Consider the following 20,459-nt stretch of genomic DNA (forward strand, 5'->3'; position numbering starts at 1 on the left):
GGGTGGTATCAAGTCTCGAACCCTGAGCAAAGTCAGAGCAAAGATGGACTTGAGCCATCCCACAGAGACTAGATATGGCTAGGAGGGGAGGGGCTGTGGGGACAAAAGGGCACCCAGGCTGGAGAATAGCCCCAGAGAAGGCACCAAAGGGTGGCAGGGGAACTGGGAGCAGCCAGCCCCTGGGCCCTCGGCCCCTGTGACTACCTCTGGGCTCTTAGGGCCAGTGGAAAGAAGAACTGTAAAAAGGTAGCAGGAAGGTGCTGGGAGAGGCCCTGGCACAGCCGTGGTCTGGGTGCCCAACCAGTGCCTGGCTCAGCCAAACCTGTGGCTGGGTTTCCAGGCATCTGCTCCCCAATCGTTTCTAAACAAGCTGGAACCTGCCCTTTGGAGCTCTCAACAGAAACACACAGAGTCCAGGGGTGGGGCCCAGGCCCCAAGGGTGAAGAAAGCTGTGTTCGCCAGTGGCCTGCGGAAGTAAGGAAAAGAGGGGGAGGCTGAGGGGACAGAGGGTGCGTCAGAGGGCCCTAAAAGAGGAAGTCGCCCAGTATCAGTTCTGCTCCCGAGGATGGGAAATACCCTCCATGCTCCCAGCCCCAGGCAGCTGTCCCCATCTCCTCACCTGAAGCCACAGACCTGAGGCCAGGGCCACCTGGCTCCTGGGCCCCATCCTCCCTTTCAAGTTTCCCCAAGGCTACTGAGTTCTGAGCACTTCCAGGGGCGTAGGCCAGGCATGGACTGCAGACCCAGGATCCCTGCTAGACAGGGTGTGGGTAGAGAGTTTTATTGGGGTCGGGCCAGGTGCAGCGGCTCACACCTGTAATCCCAGCACTTTGGGAGGCTGAGGTGGGTGGATCACTTGAGGTTAGGAGTTCGGGACCAGCCTGGCCACATGGTGAAATCCCATCTCTATTAAAAATATAAAAGTTAGTTGGGCATGATGGCATGCACCTGTAATCCCAGCTACTTGGGAGGCTGAGGCAGGAGGATCCCTTGAACCTGGGAGACAGAAGTTGCAGTGAGCCAAGATCCCACCACTGCACTCCAGCCTGGGCAACAGGGTGAGACTCTGTCAGAAAGGAAGGAAGGAAGGAAGGAAGGAAGGAAGGAAGGAGGGAGGGAGGGAGGGAGGGAGGGAGGGAGGGAGGGAGGGAAGGAAAGAAGGAAGGAAGGAAGGAAGGAAGGAAGGAAGGAAGGAAGGAAGGAAGGAAGGAAGGAAGGAAGGATGGATGGATTACTGGGGCCCGAACCTCAGGGATTAGGAAACAGGCCCCAGTCCTCAGAATTGAAATCCAAGGAAGGAAGCTGAAGACAACCCATCTCCCCTCCCTGCTATTCCAAGAGGCCTTCAAGGAAGGGAGGGGTCCCAGAACCATTAAGGGGCCTTCCTCACTCCCACTTACTCAGGGACAGAAGACTCAGTTGAAGACCTCCAAATCCAGAGACTTGGTAGTTAAGTCAAAGCCTGGCTATGCTGGGAGGATGGCCGCCAGACCCTGGCAGAAAATGGGGTAAGGGCTGGTAAAGCTCCTTGCCTTCCTTCCTCTACAATCTGCTACAACCCAAAAAGAGAAATGAGGCTTCAGGAAAGGGAGCATAGGAAGAGAAATCACACAGCTACCCTCCTCCTTCCCCTTGCTGTACTGGGCTCCTGCATCTGTTGCTGGGCTGCTAGCAGAGGGGCTGGTGGATGGCTGTTCTAACTGCAGGTTTCAGCAGTGACAGGCCCCCTTCTCTTGCCCTACTCCAACCACAGGAGCCCTGAGGACACTGCCTCTCTGGTTTGAACAAGTCTGCACTAAGCACCTTCTGAGCTGATGTCCCATGCACACTCCACCTCCAGTCCAGCAGGGCACAGACCGGAAAAAGGATGATGACTCACGAGGGGAACTGCCCCACTGTCCACCAAACTACAGTGGATTCCTGGTTTCCCTGCTGCATTATCTGGTTTGTTCAGCCTCGCCTGGGTTCCTCTTCACACTCCCACCATTTCCGGCCCCCTTTTGCCACAGGGCAGGCTTTGCACAAGAAATGCAGAACACTGTAAGGTGGCACTCACCCACTCCCCCGTACCCACCCCATCGCAGGGGCCTAGGCAACAAGAACATGTTTCTAGACTGTTCTCAGCACTGCACATCAAAATTGGGAGTTGGTCATGTTTGGGATGCACTAAGGCCTTCAGCAGTAAGAGAACAGGCCCAGATTGGGGACGGGGCAAGGGGAGGGTTGAAAGTGCTGGAACCAAGTACAGAGTGGGGCGGGGCAGAGTCGAGGCCCAGCTCAGGCTTCAGGGAAATTGGCCTCAGGTGGGAATGTTAAAACCATGTCTGGAATCACCTCTGTGTAATTTGCCTATTTGAAGCTATGACTGACTTTCTGGCCCCTGGTCAACCGTACAAGGGGAGGTGACTGGAGATACCCCATAAAGAAGCTCCCCACTGGTGTCTGGAGGCCTCGCCCACACTGGACTGCACTGGGCAGGGCCGGTTCTCCAGGACATCTCTGACCCCTCCTACAGGCTCAGGGGCTTCCTGGGATCCAGCTCCCTCCTGAGGAATGGCGGCCTCTTTTAGTTCTGTGAGAAAGCTGCTGCTGCCCAGCCAGACTCCATCCCCGGAGGCCTGACTCCCCAGGACTCCCATGCCATAGGCTGATGGCATATCCAGAGGAGACCCCCTCATTCTCCACAATGAGAGGCTAGGCCAGGCCTTGAAGATCCAAGGGGATGAGGGCAGTCCAGGGGAGTCTGGGAGGGGCAAGAACTGCCGGAGGGAGAAATGGTTTGGATGGGAAAAAGTATCTGAAATGCGGGGAAGGGATTGGCTTGAAGGCAGTTAAGGGAAGGTGTGGCCAAAGGATCGGTGGGCCGTGAAGCAGGGGAGGCTCCTGGGCGTGGAAAGCTCAGAACTGAAGTGATGCTTCTCAGAGATATTGGCCATCTGGATATTTCATCTCAGAGCAAGAGCTGAGATAAAAAGCTCTGCTCTAGAAGCTTCCACCTTGAATACAAACAGAACCTTCCTGGGAAGGAAAGGCTGGGCATGGATTGGGTGGACAGGAGGAAACAGGGCAGGCCTAGTGCCAGAAGCGGGTAGGGGAAAACATGACCCCAAGCCTGAGATCAGCACTAGAAGACAGGGGATGAACCAGATAATCTCTTTGGGTTCCAAATGGTCCTTGGTGCGAGGCTTGGGTGCCTGGACTGTCTTAAGACCTTACTTGGACATCAGGCTCACTCGGCAGCTCTCCCAACTCCAACTCCTCTCCCCAGGGCTCCACAAGCTGCTGCCTCTGCATCAGACTAGCCTGTTGGAGAACTTCATGTAGCCACCATCTGAGCTGCTGATGTGACCACTGATGGTGAAGGGCGGACCCATCTCTAGATCCTTCAGGTTCCTGAAAAAGATGACCCAATCAGGCTACTGGAGCTGATAACCTAGCCTCTCCCTGGGACCCCATCTCCCTTGACTCCAGGGCACCAACTCACTGACTTGTCTTCCAGAAAAGCAAGTGGGCCAATTACTGTAATCATCTCTCAGGGCCAAAGGAGGTACAGCCCTGTCTGTAGCAAGTAGATGAGATGACCAGTGCCAAGAGGACTTCTGGCTCGCACTCCCTGAATCCCTGATTTTCTCATATGCTCCTCTTTTTGATACCATCTTGTGCCTGAGATTACATTATCTGTAATCAGACCTGTCTCCAGCAGAGACATGAAATGCTTGAAGACAGAGACTATGCCCTGTCATCTTTGTACTCCTTGAAACTAATACCGCAGTAGTGGTGGTTATGATAGAATCTTTCTGAATAAATGAAAAGGAAGGAAGGAAGGAAGGAAGGAAGGAAGGAAGGAAGGAAGGAAGGAAGGAAGGAAGGAAGGAAGGAAGGCAGGCAGGCAGGCAGGCTCTGCCTGCTTGGGGAAGAGATGGATGGATGGATGGATGGATGGATGGATGGATGGATGGAAGGATGGATGGATATTCCCTGCCTAAGGGTGAGTGTTAAGGAGATCATTGTCATCAGGGTTTCACATAGTCCTGTCTGTGTTCAAGTTTTAATTCATGGGACTTTTCTAAATGGATTCCCGTGCCCTTCTTTTGTTTTCTTAGGGGCATGAACAGAAGAAAGGAAAGGGAACCAGTCAGTTCTTACTCTATCTTTGATTGTTTTTCTGTTATATCTACCCCCAACCCCCACATCACCCAGATTTCCCTGAATTTACTCACCGGATTTGGTATAAGTTGAAGACAAAATTAGGCCCTAGGAGGACAATCCAAAAAGAGAGGGTTAGTACCTCCAGGGGAAGCAGTCCATCACCCTTCTAAGAATGTCTGGTGCTCCCTCTCCCTTGTCTGGAGGAGGAAGGTGGCTGGACTGGACCTCAGGATGGGGTGGGAGCATCCCAGCCTCCTTCAGGGCCCCCCATTAAGGGTTCTGATTATCCTGGGATGAAGGCAGTCCTAGCCTGGACCCCAAAAGAACCAGACCTGGGTTTGAATTCAGACTCCACCTCATTCTAACTCCATGACCTTAGCCTCATGTCCCCATTTTTAAAAATGAAGCCTATAATAATGTCTTTCTCATGTGGAATTTTAAAGAAAATCATATTAGATGAAAGTGCATTGGCACATAGTAGGTGCCTGACAAATATCCATGGACTCTGTTAAAGTTAACTGCAGATCTAGGAAATAGTCTCTACCTCTTGGCATTCCAGCACACCCTTCCAGCTTTCCCAGAATCCAGTGAAAAGTGCAGCTGTGTCTAGAGTTGGGAACACCACAGCAATTTCCAGGAGACTCCCAGAGAAGCTGATACCTCCACAAGTTTAGGAGAGGGCCCCAAGACCCATAGGCAGGGGCAGAGACACAAAAGGAGCCAGAGTTAGACCACTTGGAGCTTGGCCTGTCTAGCCTGTTGCTCTTGGCCTTGGGGGTCCACACAGACCCCTGGCATGGACGCTGAAGGAGGAGGAAGCTGGCGGCTTGCTGGGGTGGGAGGAGCCCCCATTCCCTCGATAAAGGCGCCATTGCCCCACCTCACCACCTCAACTGCTCAGCCACCCACTCAAGTCTTCAACCACTGCAACCACCACAGGAAATATTTTTGCATCCCACCATGCTGAAGAGTTTGCAGCCCTGCCAGGCATTGCTATGGGAGAGGAGGAGCTGGGCAGAACTGGGGCGACAGGGCCCAGTGCACACTCACCCTCCCAGCAGTACCCGCGCTGGTACCACTTGGCCAGGCTGTAGCCGAGGATGGACACGAGCAGCAGCAACAGCCCCACGCCAAGGATCAGGCCCAAGGTGCTGATGGAGTCCTCACCTGCAGAGACACACAGTTGTGCACCCTCCCACAGCCCCCTGCACCAAGCCACCTGCACCACATTCCAAAGCTCCTCTCCTCCCTTCCCACTGCCCACCAACATAACTCCCCTGGGAGCCTTGCTCTGAGCCCGAGGATTCAGCCCAGCTAGACTAAGATGAAAATGTTTGACACCTGAATTTTTAGAGTGAGCCTATCCAGTATTTGGAGCTTATTAATCCAAAGGAATAGTCATCTGATAGTAGAGATTGTTTGAGGTCTTTTTGAAGCCACAGGCACTCTACTTGGAAAAGGCTCTGCCTGTCTGGGGGAGAGCCTGGGACGTCTCGCCTCAGCATGAGCCAGGTGATCAGAGGGGCCACCTGGAGGGTCCAAGAACACCTACCTAGGAGCCTCAGTCCCCACTCCCCTTTGCAAAGCCCATGCACCCAGTGGCAGCAGGGTGTTAACCCTTGAGCTCTGTTTGCTGCCTGTACTTACCACTTCTTCCCTTTTTGTGGTATGAGCTCTTAGCTAAATTTACATTTTATTTGTAAAGCCAAACCAAGAAAGAGAGAGAGAGAGGTTGGAAACCTGCAGGGAGATGAGACAGGCCGTGGTCGAAGCAGAAAGGGCAACCGGTTCTGAGGAAGAGGCTGACAGTAGGGGCACCCTAGGGACAACCCACCTCTGCTGGGGCAGGGAATCAGGAAGGCCAGCCCCACTCCTGCCTGATGCCAGGAGTGTGGAAGAATGAAATGATTCCCCATTTGGTGTCCTGAGGTTCCAGGGATATTGCCAAGAGGCCAGGAGTTGCAGTGGTTGAGCTCAGACTTTAGGTGAAGGCTAGCATCTGAAGCCTAGATCCACTGGCTTATTTGCAAACTGTGAGACCCTGACACATGCAAGTCCCTTTACCTTTCTGAACTTCAACTGCTCTGATGGAAAATAAGACTAATATTAAATACACATAGATTTGTTGTGACAATTAAAAGACATACCATATGTAGAGAGCACTTAGGAGAGGATCTGGCATACACTAAATGCTCAATAGATATAAATTACATCATTATTGTTGTTGTCATTAGTATTATCAAATGGTGCAATTGTATTTTTTAAGTATTTCACAATTCTCCCATTAAAAATGGTATGCCCTGGCCGGGCGCAGTGGCTCACGCCTGTAATCCCAGCACTTTGGGAGGCCGAGGCGGGCGGATCACAAGGTCAGGAGATCGAGACCACGGTGAAACCCCGTCTCTACTAAAAATACAAAAAATTAGCCGGGCGCGGTTGTGGGCGCCTGTAGTCCCAGCTACTCGGGAGGCTGAGGCAGGAGAATGGCGTGAACCCGGGAGGCGGAGCTTGCAGTGAGCCGAGATCGCGCCACTGCACTCCAGCCTGGGCTGGGCGACAGAGCGAGACTCCGTCTCAAAAAAAAAAAAAAAAAAAAAATGGTATGCCCATGCTATGCCCCTTGGTCCTTCCTCTCACTAGCAACCAGGTTATTCTCTACTCAGTGAAGAGAATGTAACAGCCAAATGCAGAGGGAAGCGGTCTCTCCTTTCAGTTTTAAGTTCCAAAAACCCATGCCCTTAGAGAGAGGGGAAGAATTCACAGCATAGACAAGAAGTGAGCCAGAACCAGAATTACCCTCCTCATCATACTAGGAAAAAATACCCAACCCAGGGAGATGAAAGAGATAAAGAAAAAGGCCAGGTTATAAAGATGCTGATGGGTCCCAGAGAGAGCAACCTTGTTCCCTGCTTCAAAGTCAAGCCCCAGGAAGGCAATAGAATTCCCAGATGGAGTTGTGGGGGATCCAAGAGCTGGGCTGAGCTCCAAGACAGCAAGAGCCCAGATAAGAATAGTTGCATGGGGTGCCTTGCCAAATGGAGCCTCACACAGCCTTGAAAAGTTGTTGTCATGACATGAGAGTAACCAAATGATTCCTGTATCCACAAGAGAGGCAGGGAAGTCATAGAGAGCCCCTCCAGACCTGGAGGAGCCACAGAGCTGGGATCTAGGGACACTTCTGCAGCATCCTTTAGTACTGACGCTCAAAGCCTATTCCAGATGATGGCCATCCCTATGGGTACTGGTGTGAGCAGATGACATCAGGAACTATGCACTTCTCCCTACCCCCACCCTTTAACCCCTCCCCAAGAAAAGAGGGGAACAGGGATCTCCCAGTGACTAAAATTAAAATTATGCTATCTTAACAGGCTGAGACTGAAAATAGAAGTTAGATTTTAGAAAAAACAAAGTTACATTTCTTGCATATATGAGTTTATCCACTGAAATGTATGCCTCCTACTAAGACCACGATGATGAAGATGACAAATATTATTACTGTGTGGAGGCAACTACTTGTCCACCAAAATCCACTCTCCTCAGGCTTTTTTGCAGTTATGTGCCAACTGGAATGATAATAGCCTGGACAAATGTGGAAGTCACATGCTGAAGATGCCAAAGCTGCTATCAAATTGAATCCCTGAGTCACCATGTGGAGGACAGCCATCAGAGACATGAACACCTACTTAGACTAGAGGTCTAAGTAAGCTTCTGTTGTGTTTCAGCCATAATTAGTTTGGATCTGCTTGTTACAGCAGTTTAGCCTGCTTGACCAATGTAATTACTAATCTTATTTGACTCTATGCAATCATTTTTAGCTAGACAGCCAGGTAAAAGGAAGAAGCAGGAGATGACACACTCCTGTGCTATGGAAAGAAAGGCTTATTATTGACCCCAATCCCGGAGTCCAGCATGGAAGTGAGCTATTGTCCCAGGACCCCAGAACACAAGAACAGCTTAAATGCTGGCAGAGAAGCGTGTGTGGGCAGTGGCCGTGGGAACTGGAAGGTGCTTCAAGGGAGGCAGCTACAGATGGTTGGGAAGGGGAGGGGAACAATGGAACAGCCTCTTGCAAGCCCAAGTAGCTTCCAGTCTTTCTGCAAGTATTTAACTGCATCTTCTCTGTGCGAGGCACTGTTCCAGGCACTTGTATTAAAGCAATAAAATATGTGAAATCCCCTGTCCTCATGGAGATTACATTCCAGTGAAGGGAGACAGGCAATAAACAAAATAAAGAAATTGATTATATAGCATATTAGAGGGTGGTAAATGCTAGAGAAAACAAATAAGCAGAAAGAAAGCATTGTACAGGGAGAGAGCAGTTTTAAATAAAGTGGTCAAGGAAGGTCTTATGACAAATGTAACAATTGAAGAGCAAAGACCTACAGGAGGTGTATTAGTTTATTGTCACACTACTAATAAAAACATACCTGAGACTGGATAATTTATAAAGGAAAGAGGTTTAATTGACTCACAGTTCAGCATGGCTGGGGAGGTCTCAGGAAACTTACAATCAGGGTGGAAGGGGAAGCAAACACATCCTTCTTCACATGATGACAGGAAGGAGAAGAGTGCCAAGCAAAAGCAGGGAAAGTCCCTTATAAAACCATCAAATCTCATGAGAACTCACTCACTATCAGAACAGCATGAGGGTAACAACCTTCATGATTAAATTACTTCCCACCTGATCCCTCTCACAACACATGGGGATTATGGGAACTACAATTCAAGATGAGATTTGGGTGAGGACACAGCCAAACCATATCAGAAGGTGAGAGAAGAAACAAGCCTTAGAGGTATCTAGAGTGAAAATGTCTAAGCAGAGGGAGCAGTGGGTACAAATGAGGCAGGAGCATGCCTAGCAGGTTCCAGAAGCATCCAGGAGTCCAGGGTGATGAGCAGGAAGGCAGCAGGAGAGGAGGTCCAGGAGTCAAATAATGTAGTGTTCTGAAGACAATGAGGGGAGCTTGGCTTTTCCTCTGAGTGAGATGGGGAGTCACTTGAGGACTTGGAGCAGAGAAAGACATGACCCAATGCCTTAAAATGATGTCTCTGACTGGCTACTGTGTTAAGAATTAAAGAGGTAGGGAATGATGCTGGGGAAAGGGGGCCAGTCAGGAGGCTACTGCAATATCCAAGCAAGAGATGGTAATTGCAGGAAAGCAGTGCAAGGAACTAAGAGGCCAAGGTCAAAGAAGATCATCTCTGTGGATGACAGAGAGAGGAACAGTGACCCAAGGGCTCAAATCTTCAAGAACTAAGGGTTAGTGACTCACAGGTGGACGGACAGATGACAACACAGCGTCATAGTGATACTGGTGGTGTTTGTGGAAGTTGGGGTTTGAAGGGTTTCATTAAAGAAAAGTCTGTCCAAAAGTAGGAAATACCAGTAGGAAAGCACCAGCAGGGAAATCACAGGCCTTCCAGAGACCCCAAGGTGAGGGAAGAAGATGCTATGTCTCCATTGTTACTTTTTTGTCCCCTCTACACAGTGCCTTCTGACTTAGGCAGCTTGCAGAAACAATTACTCTATTTTACCTCTTGATCTTTCTGGGATGCTCCTTTACCTAATATTCTTTAGTCTTCTTTTTAATACTTTTACATTTTTATTATACAATATTTCATGCCTATAAGAAGTACATAAAATAGCATGAAGAACAGCCAGCCATGTGCCTACTACTAATTTTTCAAAGAATTCTAAAATGTTACCATTCTTACTTATAAAGTAGCTCCATTTCAGAGTAGTCCTCTCCTATCTCTCTCTCCAAGTAAATACCATTCCAAATTTGGTGTTTATCTCTTCTATACACCTTTTTTATATAATTACTTCATATTTTTAATAAATTCTGTATATCTATGTAGATATAGAGATATATAGCATTGTTTTACATGTTTTCAAACTTCATGAAAATTGTATTAGGACCACTTCCACTTCTGGCCATGGTGGAATAATAGGGACCAGGTTTACTCTCCTACTTTAGTAACTAGAAAACCAACAAACCATCTAAAACAATGGGCAAAGGTAGTACAGAATAGTGATCCCTGAAGGAAGGAAATAAAATGAAGAGCTCTCTAGGATTGCCTAGCTTATTGCCCGGGTGAGTTCCCTAAGTTCCAGCACCGGAGGGAAAACCCAGAAAGAGCCCAGCAGTCAAATGGAGGAGTCAATTTAGAGTTCCGGGAAGCCCAGGAAGCGAAAATTTATAGGACAAAACACCAGAGAGAAGGGAGCTGGACAGAGACAAGGACCCACAGAGATCTGCAAAGGGATCCCCCAAAGTCTTTGGCTGTGGCTTGCCTTTTAAGTTTGCTTATAGTGTCTTTCTTGAGCAGAATTTTAACTAATATTTTAATCAAATTTATCCATATGTGTGCTTTTTAAAAATCTTATTTAAGACATCCATCTCTACTCCAAGACATACTTCTTAATTTTTTTCTAAAAGTTTTAACATTTTGTTTTTTACAGTTTAGGACTTTAATCAACCTGGAATTCATTTTGTTTACATTTTCTCCATAATTTTTATATGGAAATTAATTTTCTATCCTTTTCCCCTTCATTGCTGCTGCTTTCATATATCAAGTTATACAGATGTGCCTGCTTCTTTTTCTGGACTTTCAGCTGTCTTCTATTTGTCTACATGTCTGTCACTGGACACTAGACATGTAATGACAAACACTGCTACATTATCTTAATTACTATGGCCTCATAATAAATCTTGGCTGGACGTGGTGACTTACGCCTGTAATCCCCGCACTTTGGGAAGCCGAGATGGTGGGATCAACTGAGGTCAGGAGTTCAAGGCGACCAACCTGGTCAACATGGTGAAACCCTGTCTCTACTAAAAATACAAAAATTAGCCAGGTGTGGTAGTGGGCAAATGTAATCCCAGCTACTCAGGAGGCTGAGGCAGGAGAATTGCTTGAACCTGGGCAGCAGAGGTTGCAGTGAGCCGAGATAGCAGCAGTGCACTCCAGCATGGGCAAGAAAATGAGACTCAATCATTCATAAATAAATAAATAAATAAATAAATAAATAAATCTTGATAACTGGTAAAATAAACGCTCCACTCTATCCTCCCTCATAAGCATGTTAGTTATTCTGAGTACTTTGCTCTTTCTTGTGAATTTGGGAATTTGTTTTTCAAGGTCAGTGAAAATCTCTATTAGAATTTGATTGAGGTAGCAGTAAATGTATAGGTTTATTTGCATAAAACTTATATATTTGAGATACTGAGTCCTCAGACTTACAAATATGGCAAATGTTTTCATTTATTTTGGGTCATCTTTTAGAGACTATCATATGTTTTATAATTTGTCCCTTAAATGCTTGGTACTCTTCTTACTAGATTTATTCCTCAGTACTTTATAATGTTGTTGTAAGTGTGAATGGGAGCTTGTTTTGTGTACATTGGTCTTCCATGTAATAGTGTTGCTGAATTCTCTCATTCTAATCATTTTCTTCTGGTCTCCCTTGGATGTGTAGACTATTATATTGTCCACAAATAAAGGTCATTTGGTTTCTTACTTTCTGTTCTTATGTGTCTCAATTTATTTTTCTTGTCTAATTGTATTCGTTAGAACTTCCAGTATAATGTATTTTGATATATGTATTTGATGCTCTAAATGTACTCCTAAACATCGCTTTAGCTTAATTTTATAAGACTTGATATGTAATATTTTTACCTTTGTCTGATCTAAATGTTTTGTAATTTCCACTGGGATATCCTCTTTAACCCTTGAGGTATTTGGCAGTGCCTTTTTAGTTTCTGAATTCACAGGGTAAGGTGTTTTTTTTTTTTGTTTGTTTGTTTGTTTGTTTGTTTTACTATTTATTAAGACAGACATGAGTTAAAGAGTTATGGCTGGTATAAGAAAAGAGTAACAGTTAATTTAATTTTAATAGTAGCTCAATGTTTTCATCTAACTCATGAAGTCAAAGTAAAGCTTTTAGAAGCTTACTCTGTAGGAGGTAAAACATTGGAAATTATTGTGAATGTTACTGAAAATTCAGTTTAAAAGTTTGACATTAACAATAAAATTTTTTTACTTACTTTTGTCACTCTAAACTTCAGTCTTAGATATTTTTTCTGACCTATCTTCTACCTGACTAATTCTCTCTTCAGCTGTGTCTAATCTGCCATTAATCATCCTTAGTGTTTTAATTTGTTATTGTTTTTCATTTCCATAATTTTAACTTTTAACTTTTTTTATAATTTCCAATATTTGTTAAATTTTTCCATTATATCTAATTTTATATCATTTGCTATACATCTTTCCCATATTTTTTATTGGTTGTTCTAGGGTTTATAAAATGTATCTTTAACTTATCACAGTCACATATAAGAGGGAAAATAAAGATATTCCATATAAAAACTAATCAAAGGAAAGCTGAAGTGGCTATATTGATATCAGACAAAAAAGATTTTAAAACAAGAAATATTACCAAGGATAAAGAAGGACATTTCATAATGATAACAGGGACAATTCATCAAGAGGACATTTCATTATATAGCTTTAAAATATAAAAAGAAAAAATGAATAAAACTGAAAGACTAACTTTAAAAATTCGTAATTATTATTAGAGATTTCAACTCTTCTCTCTCAGCAATTGGTAGAACAGGAAATCAGGTAAGGATGTAGAAGACACAAATAACACTGTCAGCCAACTTGACCTTGTAGACATTTACAGAACACTACATCCAACATCTGTGGAATACACGTTGTTCTCAAGTATATATGGAGCATTCATCAAGACAGATCATATGCTAAACCATAAAACTATAAGTCTTTTTTTTTTTTTTTTTTTTGTGACTGAGTCTTGCTCTATCGCCAGGCTGGAGTGCAGTGGCGCAATCTCGGCTCATTGCAATCTCCACCTCCCTGGTTCAAGTGATTCTCCTGCCTCAGCCTCCCAAGTAGCTGGGACTACAGGTGCCTGCCACCATGCCTTGCTAATTTTTGTATTTTTAGTACAGAAGGGGTTTCACCATGTTGGCAAGGATGGTCTTGATCTCTTGACCTCATGATCCGCCTGCCTTGGCCTCCCAAAGTGCTGGGATTACAGACGTGAGCCACCGCGCCTGGCCCAATAATAAGTCTAAGTAAGTAAATCTCAATAAATTTTTAGAAGTTAAAATAATATACAATATGTTCCCTGACCACAGAATTATATTGGAAAATAAAAACAAAAAGATATCTGGAAAACATCTCAATATTCAGAAATTAAACAACACACTTTTAAAAGCATCCTGGGTAAAAGAAGATACCACAAGGGAAATTGGAAAATACTTGGATCTGAATGATATTGAAAACACAACATATCAAAAATGTAAGTTGAGGAGACAGTCCAAGGCAGCTAAAGTTCACAAGACAGAGGAAAAAGCTGCATCGGGTAAAAAATCTAGCGATGTGCAGAGGGACCCCCTCAAGTATTCAATAAGTAATGAGTGTATGTGTGTTAAAGGAGCTACCTGAGGCCAGAGAATCATCTGAAAGCATTCGTGGGAAACAGTGTCTAGCATTCAAATAGCGCTAGAAGCAGTGCCTATTCCCATAAGCCAGACTAGAAAAACTCATAATTCACAGGGTATTGGATAGGGAACTCAGGAAGCTCTTTCCTTAGTGGTGAGAATAATTAGCCTTAGACTGTTCAGCCTAAGGCTAATTACTTCCACCACTTTGGGTCTTGGTTTTATGATTTGTCTACTGCTCTGAACCCATCTAACAAATCATAAAACGAAGACCCAAAAAGGTCAAACTGCTTCCAAGTAACTTAACTGCTTCCCAATATATTTATAGGCAAACGAAAATATCTAGCACTCAGCAAAGTAAAAATTCACAATATCCTCATTCGATCAAATATTACCAGGCACTCAGAGAGGCAGAGCAAAATGACTCATAATGAACAGAACAATCAACAGAGCACAGGCCTTGGAATCCTGCAGCCTGGGTCTGAATCCTATTTACTTATCAGTCTGAAGCCTTCAGCAAGTTATATAACCACGAAGAGTCTCAGTTTCATGTGTGTGTGAAAAAGAGGGAAAGGGAGAAAGAGAGATTCAATAAGTCTCAAATTATAAAAGATCCAAATTTTTTAAGACCCAAATTATTTCCAGGGATGAAAACTACAACACCTGAGATGAAAATTAAATTGAATGGAATCAACAGCAGACTAGGCATTACAGAAGATAAAAATAGTGCACTTGAAGGCATAGCAATAGAAACTATCCAAGATGAGACATAGAGGGGAAAAAAAGCAATAAAACAAATGAAAAAGCTGGGCGTGGTGGCTCAAGCCTGTAATCCCAGCACTTTGGGAGGCCAAGGTGGATGGATCACTTGAGGTCAGGAGTTCCAGAACAGCCTGGTCAAAATGGTGAAACTCCATCTCTACCAAAAATATTTAAAAAATTAGCCAGATGTGGTGGCATGCACCTATAATACCAGCAACTCAGGAGGCTGAGGAAGGAGAATCGCTTGAACATGGGTGCTGGAGGTTGTGCTGCACTCCAGCCTGGGTGATAGAGTGAGACACAAAAGAAAGAGAGAAAGAGAGAGAGAGAGGAAGGAAGGAAGGAAGGAAGGAAGGAAGGAAGGAAGGAAGGAAGGAAGGAAGGAAGGAAGGAAGGAAGGAAGGAAGGAAAGAAGGAAGGAAGGAAGGAAGGAAAGAAGGAAGGAAGGAAGGAAGGAAGGAAGGGAGGGAGGGAGGGAGGGAGGGAGGGAGGGAGGGAGGAAAGAGTATCAGTGAGGTTCAGGACAACTTCAAACCACCTAATATATGTGTAATTAGATTCCCTGAAGGAGAAAATGAGGGAAAACAGAAAAAAAAAAATTGATGAGATATGGCCAACAATTTTCCAATTTTGAAGAACCTATCAAGTTATTTGTTCAAACAAGACATTTCTTTTCCTATGAGGAATTCTAGTGTCCATGGTTGATACCATAACTCTTTTTTTATTACATCAAGGAAGGCCTAAACTATCCTCAGGAACAAATAGACTACATTTCCTTTCAACCAATCCTTCATAAGAATCATTCTTTTTAACTAAACCATAGTATAGGTTGGAAAATATACATGTCAAGGGTGTGGTGTCTGGTAAGGTCCTGGGCTGCATGTTTACTGTATTGCTTATAAAGGGTAAGGCCAATTTTTTTTTTTTTTTTTTTTGGCAGAATCTCGCTCTGTCACCAGGCTGGAGTGCAATGGTGTGATCTTGGCTCACCGCAACCTCCGCCTCCCAGGTTTAAGCAATTCTCCTGTCTCAGCCTTCCAAGTAGCTAGGATTACAGGTCCCTGCCACCATGCTTGGCTAATTTTTGTATTTTTAGTAGAAGCAGGGTTTCACCGTGTTGACCAGGCTGGTCTCGAACGCCTGACCTCAGGTGATCTGCCCGCCTCAGCCTCTCAAAGTGCTAGGCTACAGGCGTGAGCCACTGCGCCCAACCTCAACTTTTATTTTAGATTCAGGGAGTAGATGTACAGGTTTGTTAAATGAGTATGTTGAATGATGCTGAGGTTTGGGGTACAAATGATCCCATTACCCAGGTAGTGAGCTTAGTACCAATAGTTAGTTCTTCAACCCTTGCTCCTCTCCCTCTCTCCCCCATCTAGTGGTCCCTAGTTTCTATTTTTCCCTGTCCATATGTACCCAGTGTTAAGCTTTCACTTGTAAGGGAAAACATGTGGTATCTGATTTTCTGTTCCGGTGTTAATTTGCATAGGATAATGACCTCTAGCTTCATCAATTTTCCTGCAAAGGACAAGATTTTGTTCTTTCTCATGGCTGTGTAGTATTTCATGGTGTATATGTACCACATTTTCTTCATCCAGTCCACTGTTGATGGGCACCTAGGTTGATTCTATGTCTTTGCTGTTGTGAACAGTGCTGCAATGAACATATGAGTGCATGTAACTTTTTGGTAGAACTGCTTATTTTCTTTTGGGTATATACCCAGTAATACGATTGTGGAGTCAAATGGTAGTTCTGTTTTGAGTTTCTTGAAAAATCTCCAAACTGCTTTCCACAGTGGCTGAATTTTACATTTTACATTTACATTTTAATTTACTTTTCGACCAACGGTGTATAAACGTTCCCTTTTCTCTGTAGCCTTGCCAACATCTGTTATTTTTTGACTTTTTAATAGTAGTTATGCTTGTTGGCATGAGATGCTATCTCACTATGGTTTTGATTTGCATTTTTCCAATGATACTGATGTTGAGCATTTTTTTGTGTTTGTTGGCCACTTGTATGTCTTCTTTTGAGAAATGTCTGTTTGTGTCCTTTGCCCACTTTTTAATGGGGTTATTTGGTCTTTGCTTGTCAAATTGCCCAAGTTCCTTATAGATTCTAGATATTAGACCTTTGTTGGATGCATAGATTATGAATATTTTCTCCCATTCTATTGGTTGTCTGTTTGTTCTGTTGATAGCTTCTTTTGCTGTGCAGAAGTTCTTTAGTTTAATTAGGTCCCATTTGTCAGTTTTTATTTTTGTCGTAACTGCTTTTGGGCACTTAGTCATAAATTATTCACCAAGGCCAATGTCCAGAATGATATTTTCTAGCTTTTCTTCTAGGATTTTTACAGTTTTAGGTCTTACACTTAAGTCTTTAATTCATCTTGAGTTAACTTTTGTATACAGTGAAACTTAGGGGTCCAGTTTCAATCTTCTGCAAATGGTTAGCCAGCTATCCCAGTTCCATTTTTTGAATAGGGACTCCTTTCTCCATTTCTTATTATTGTAGCCTTTGTCAAAGATCCAATGGTTGCAGCTTTATTTCTGGGTTCTCTATTCTGTTCCATTGGTCTAATGTGTCTCATTGTACCAGTACCATGCTCTTTTGGTTACTGTAGCCTTGTAGTATAGTTTGAAGTTGGGTAATGTGATGCCTGTGGTAAAGCCAAATATTTTAGAACTAAACATAGAAAATGAATAAGTTGGGGATGAGGGGGTATTTTCTCAATAGAAATGGAGAAGCCTGACCCTTTTTCTCTCCTGGACAATGCCTATACTGAGGTGGGCCAATCTTCAGACACAGCCAGAGTTTTTCTCAGAAATATGTCTAGGATATCTCTACTATATGAATAATTAAAGATGATTTCTTTGGGTTAATATATTCCAAACAGATGTGTTATCATGGGACTCCCACTAGAACATCTGGCTTTAGAAAAATCACTCTTGGTGATCTTGCCAGAATAAATTTATTGCTTGATTAATTAATATATTCTAATTACTGGCCAAAATAATTGGGACATCAGATAGGCACATGAATCCTTACCTAGGATTTAACAGAGGGAAATAATGTATCTACTGACTCTGCATTCATTAAGATGCAGGTCTTAGGCTGGGCATGGTGGCTCATGCCTGTAATCCTCAGCAGTTTGGGAGACTGAGGCAGGAGAATTGCTTGAGCCCAGGAATTTGAGACCAACCTGAGCAACACAGTGAGACCCTGTTTCTTTTTTAAAAAAATAAAATAAATAAAATAAAATGCAGGTCTTATGCAAGTCTCAGTAGCCAAGAATCTATAGTAAACTGATATTCCTCTCCACAAAATCCAAATTTAAGAAAGGGTCAATAAAACCTTTGCCCCACAGATGTTGCTACAGGTGAAAATTCTCAGATATTTCTCCAACAGGCTGTCAGCTATGTGAATTTTTTAAAACTCCACCACCACTTTTATTTTGCTCGGTAGTTTTTAGTTTTTTAGACTACATTATTATTGCCCATTATTTTGCAGTTGAGGAAACTGTAAATAGAGCTCCTAGTAGTTAAGTAATCACCCAATTCACAGAGCTGTATATGCCAAAGCCACAGTGAAAACTCAGTTCTTTCTGTCGCCAAAACCCATGTCCTTTCCATTATTCTTTATTCTTTATTGCTTAAAATTACTTGTTCTATAAGGCAATTAGACAGGAATAAAATGAATAAAATAAAATAAATTTTAGAAGACATCTCCAGAACTATGCTATGACTTTTAGAGCAGCCTATATGGAGCTTCTTTATGTTAGCAGTTAGATAACCATACCCACTGATTCCTGAAGAGTCCCCTCATCCAATCTACCCACTGCCATCAGTCTACATAAGGACTCACACTTCCAACACCTGTGGCAGGGAGGCACACATCCACATTATCCAAAAGCAGTTTCAGACCACAAAGGTGTTTGAGAGAATGAGGTTCTTCAAAACAGAGTCCTGTTGGTTTTTTTTTTTTGAGATGGAGTCTCACTCTGTCGCCCAGGCTGGAGTGCAGTGGCGCGATCTCGGCTCACTGCAAGCTCCGCCTCCTGGGTTCACGCAATTCTCCTGCCTCAGCCTCCTGAGTAGCTGGGACTACAGGCGCCCGCCACCATGCCCGGCTAATTTTTTTTTGTATTTTTAGTAGAGACGGGGTTTCACCATGGTCTCGATCTCCTGACCTTGTGATCCGCCCGCCTCGGCCTCCCAAAGTGCTGGGATTACAGGCGTGAGCCATCGCGCCCGGCCAGAGTCCTGTTTTGTGTCACTCACAGTAGTATTTGGCCTAGGGGGAGCCATTTCTCCCAACCTCCACTCTTACCATTAAGACGCAAGTGTTGCATGTGGATCCCCAGCCATGTAGTCAAAGGCCCATGAAGAGTCAATATAATTGTGATCGTCTATTAGTCCTGATCCCAGAAAGCAGCATGGGGCTCTAGGGCAAGAGATGCATTCAAGATGACCCTTTACATCCACTTTTCCTCCCTGCTTCACTGTCTGAAGTCATGCCAGTTGGGCCAAGTTTACTGACAGGCAGGATCAACATATGTTCAGAGGGCATAACTACGGCCCTTCTATTCCATTGCCTCCTTCCATATGACTGGAGCAGTAGGGAGCCAGTGTAGACACCACCATCTCCCCGCATTTACATGCAGTCACGCTCATTGTGACAGTTCCCTGCCCCTGCAGACCAAAGCATGGCAAGACCCAGGATTTGGTATTGGGCTAAGGAGGAGAAAAACATGCCCTAAGGCTCTTTAACCTTGGTCATTGCTCCAGCCAAGTTTACAAGACAGGCCTGTGGGGACTTGGGATACGAGTCCTATGATATGTTATTTTTTCTTTGACATTTATCTCCTGTTTCTTTATGTGTCTCTGCCATATTTTGTATAGTCAATGACAAGATTCCAGTATTCCTGGGTCTGAGCAAAATACTATCTTAATTCTATAAAAACCCCTTTTTAAAAAATTACAAATTGATTTTACAAATAAAACTATGCTTATTCATATATAAAATGTTGACATGGGAAATGTGGGTTTTCAGTTTGTAAAGAAGAAAATTGGCATAAAATTTACTTAGAATGATGAGGAAGAAAGAGGAGAAGGTGGAGAGAAAAAAAAGTCTAAAAACAAAGTAAGGTCAAGGGGTAAATTAGGAGGTTGGGGAAGGAGATGGAAGAAGAGAAATAGAAGCAAAAGGAGGAGGAGGAAGAGAAAAAACAAGGGGGAACAAGAGGAGAAGCAGAAGGCGAAGAGGAGAAGAAAGAGGAGGAAGAAGAAGAAGAAAAAAGGTGGGGGAGAAGGAGGAGGAGGGGAAGGAGGACAGGAGGAGGAGGGAGGAAGAGGAGGGGAAAAAGAAGAGGAGGAGGAGGAGAAATTCGTGGCTATATTGTTTGGGGTAAAAATGGTAATTTCACTTTTTGAAAATAGAATCAAGATACAGGAGAATAGTCTGTCATCAATGTCAGACAAACAGAATGTCTGGACTTAATCACTCAAATAAAGGACATAGCAACCACACGTGTGAAGTAGAGCATAAGTAAATAAAATCAAACGCAAAAGAGGGACAAAGAATCTGATATACAATAAAATATTACTTAAGAGGCCAGGGCAGTGACTCACACCTATAATCCCTGTACTTTGGGAGGCCAAGGCAGGCTGATCACTTGAGGTCAAGAATTCAAGACCAGCCTGGCCAACGAAACCCCATCTCTACAAAAATACAAAAAGTAGCTAAGCACGGTGGCACACGCATGTAACCCCAGCTACTCAGGAGGCTGAGGTGGGAGGTTAGCTTAATACTCAAGACCAAGATATAGTTTAGTTAAAGTGTTGTTCTAGTTAAGCTATTGTTTCTCAATTTCAAACCCACTCTCTCCATTTGGCTTTGTGATGTTACAGTGAGGACTCCGCAAAAGTTTCTTCTTGCCAGCTGGGGGAAGTTCTGCCAATAGGAGGCAATAGAGAGAGGCTACAAGGCTGGAGGATGAAGAGGGAACTTACCCCCTATCTGCTTCCTATTGTCATATCACTGTCAGCATCACCCAGTGTTTCTTTTTCACCCCAGCAGTTTCTT

General features: G+C 44.2%; 1 protein-coding gene across 2 annotated transcripts in view; it reads right to left on the reverse strand.

Moving 5' to 3' along the window:
* Positions 1-996: 996 nt before the first annotated feature.
* SMIM35 (small integral membrane protein 35) overlaps positions 997-20,459 on the reverse strand; it is a 47,256-nt gene continuing 27,793 nt past the window's right edge. Inside the window, exons 3-5 of one of the 2 annotated variants that reach the window (XM_065529025.2) lie at positions 5,200-5,316; positions 4,221-4,254; positions 997-3,393 (exon numbers count right to left, since the gene is read on the reverse strand). In XM_065529025.2, coding sequence (XP_065385097.1) covers positions 3,294-3,393; positions 4,221-4,254; positions 5,200-5,316 — 251 coding nt within the window. In that variant the 3' untranslated portion in view covers positions 997-3,293. Of the gene's footprint in view, positions 3,394-4,220; positions 4,255-5,199; positions 6,471-20,459 lie in introns of those variants that run through there. The other variant, XM_074015302.1, reaches the window with a different exon arrangement.

The sequence above is a fragment of the Macaca fascicularis genome, chromosome 14, assembly GCF_037993035.2.
Source record: "Macaca fascicularis isolate 582-1 chromosome 14, T2T-MFA8v1.1".
Lineage (NCBI taxonomy): Eukaryota > Metazoa > Chordata > Mammalia > Primates > Cercopithecidae > Macaca > Macaca fascicularis.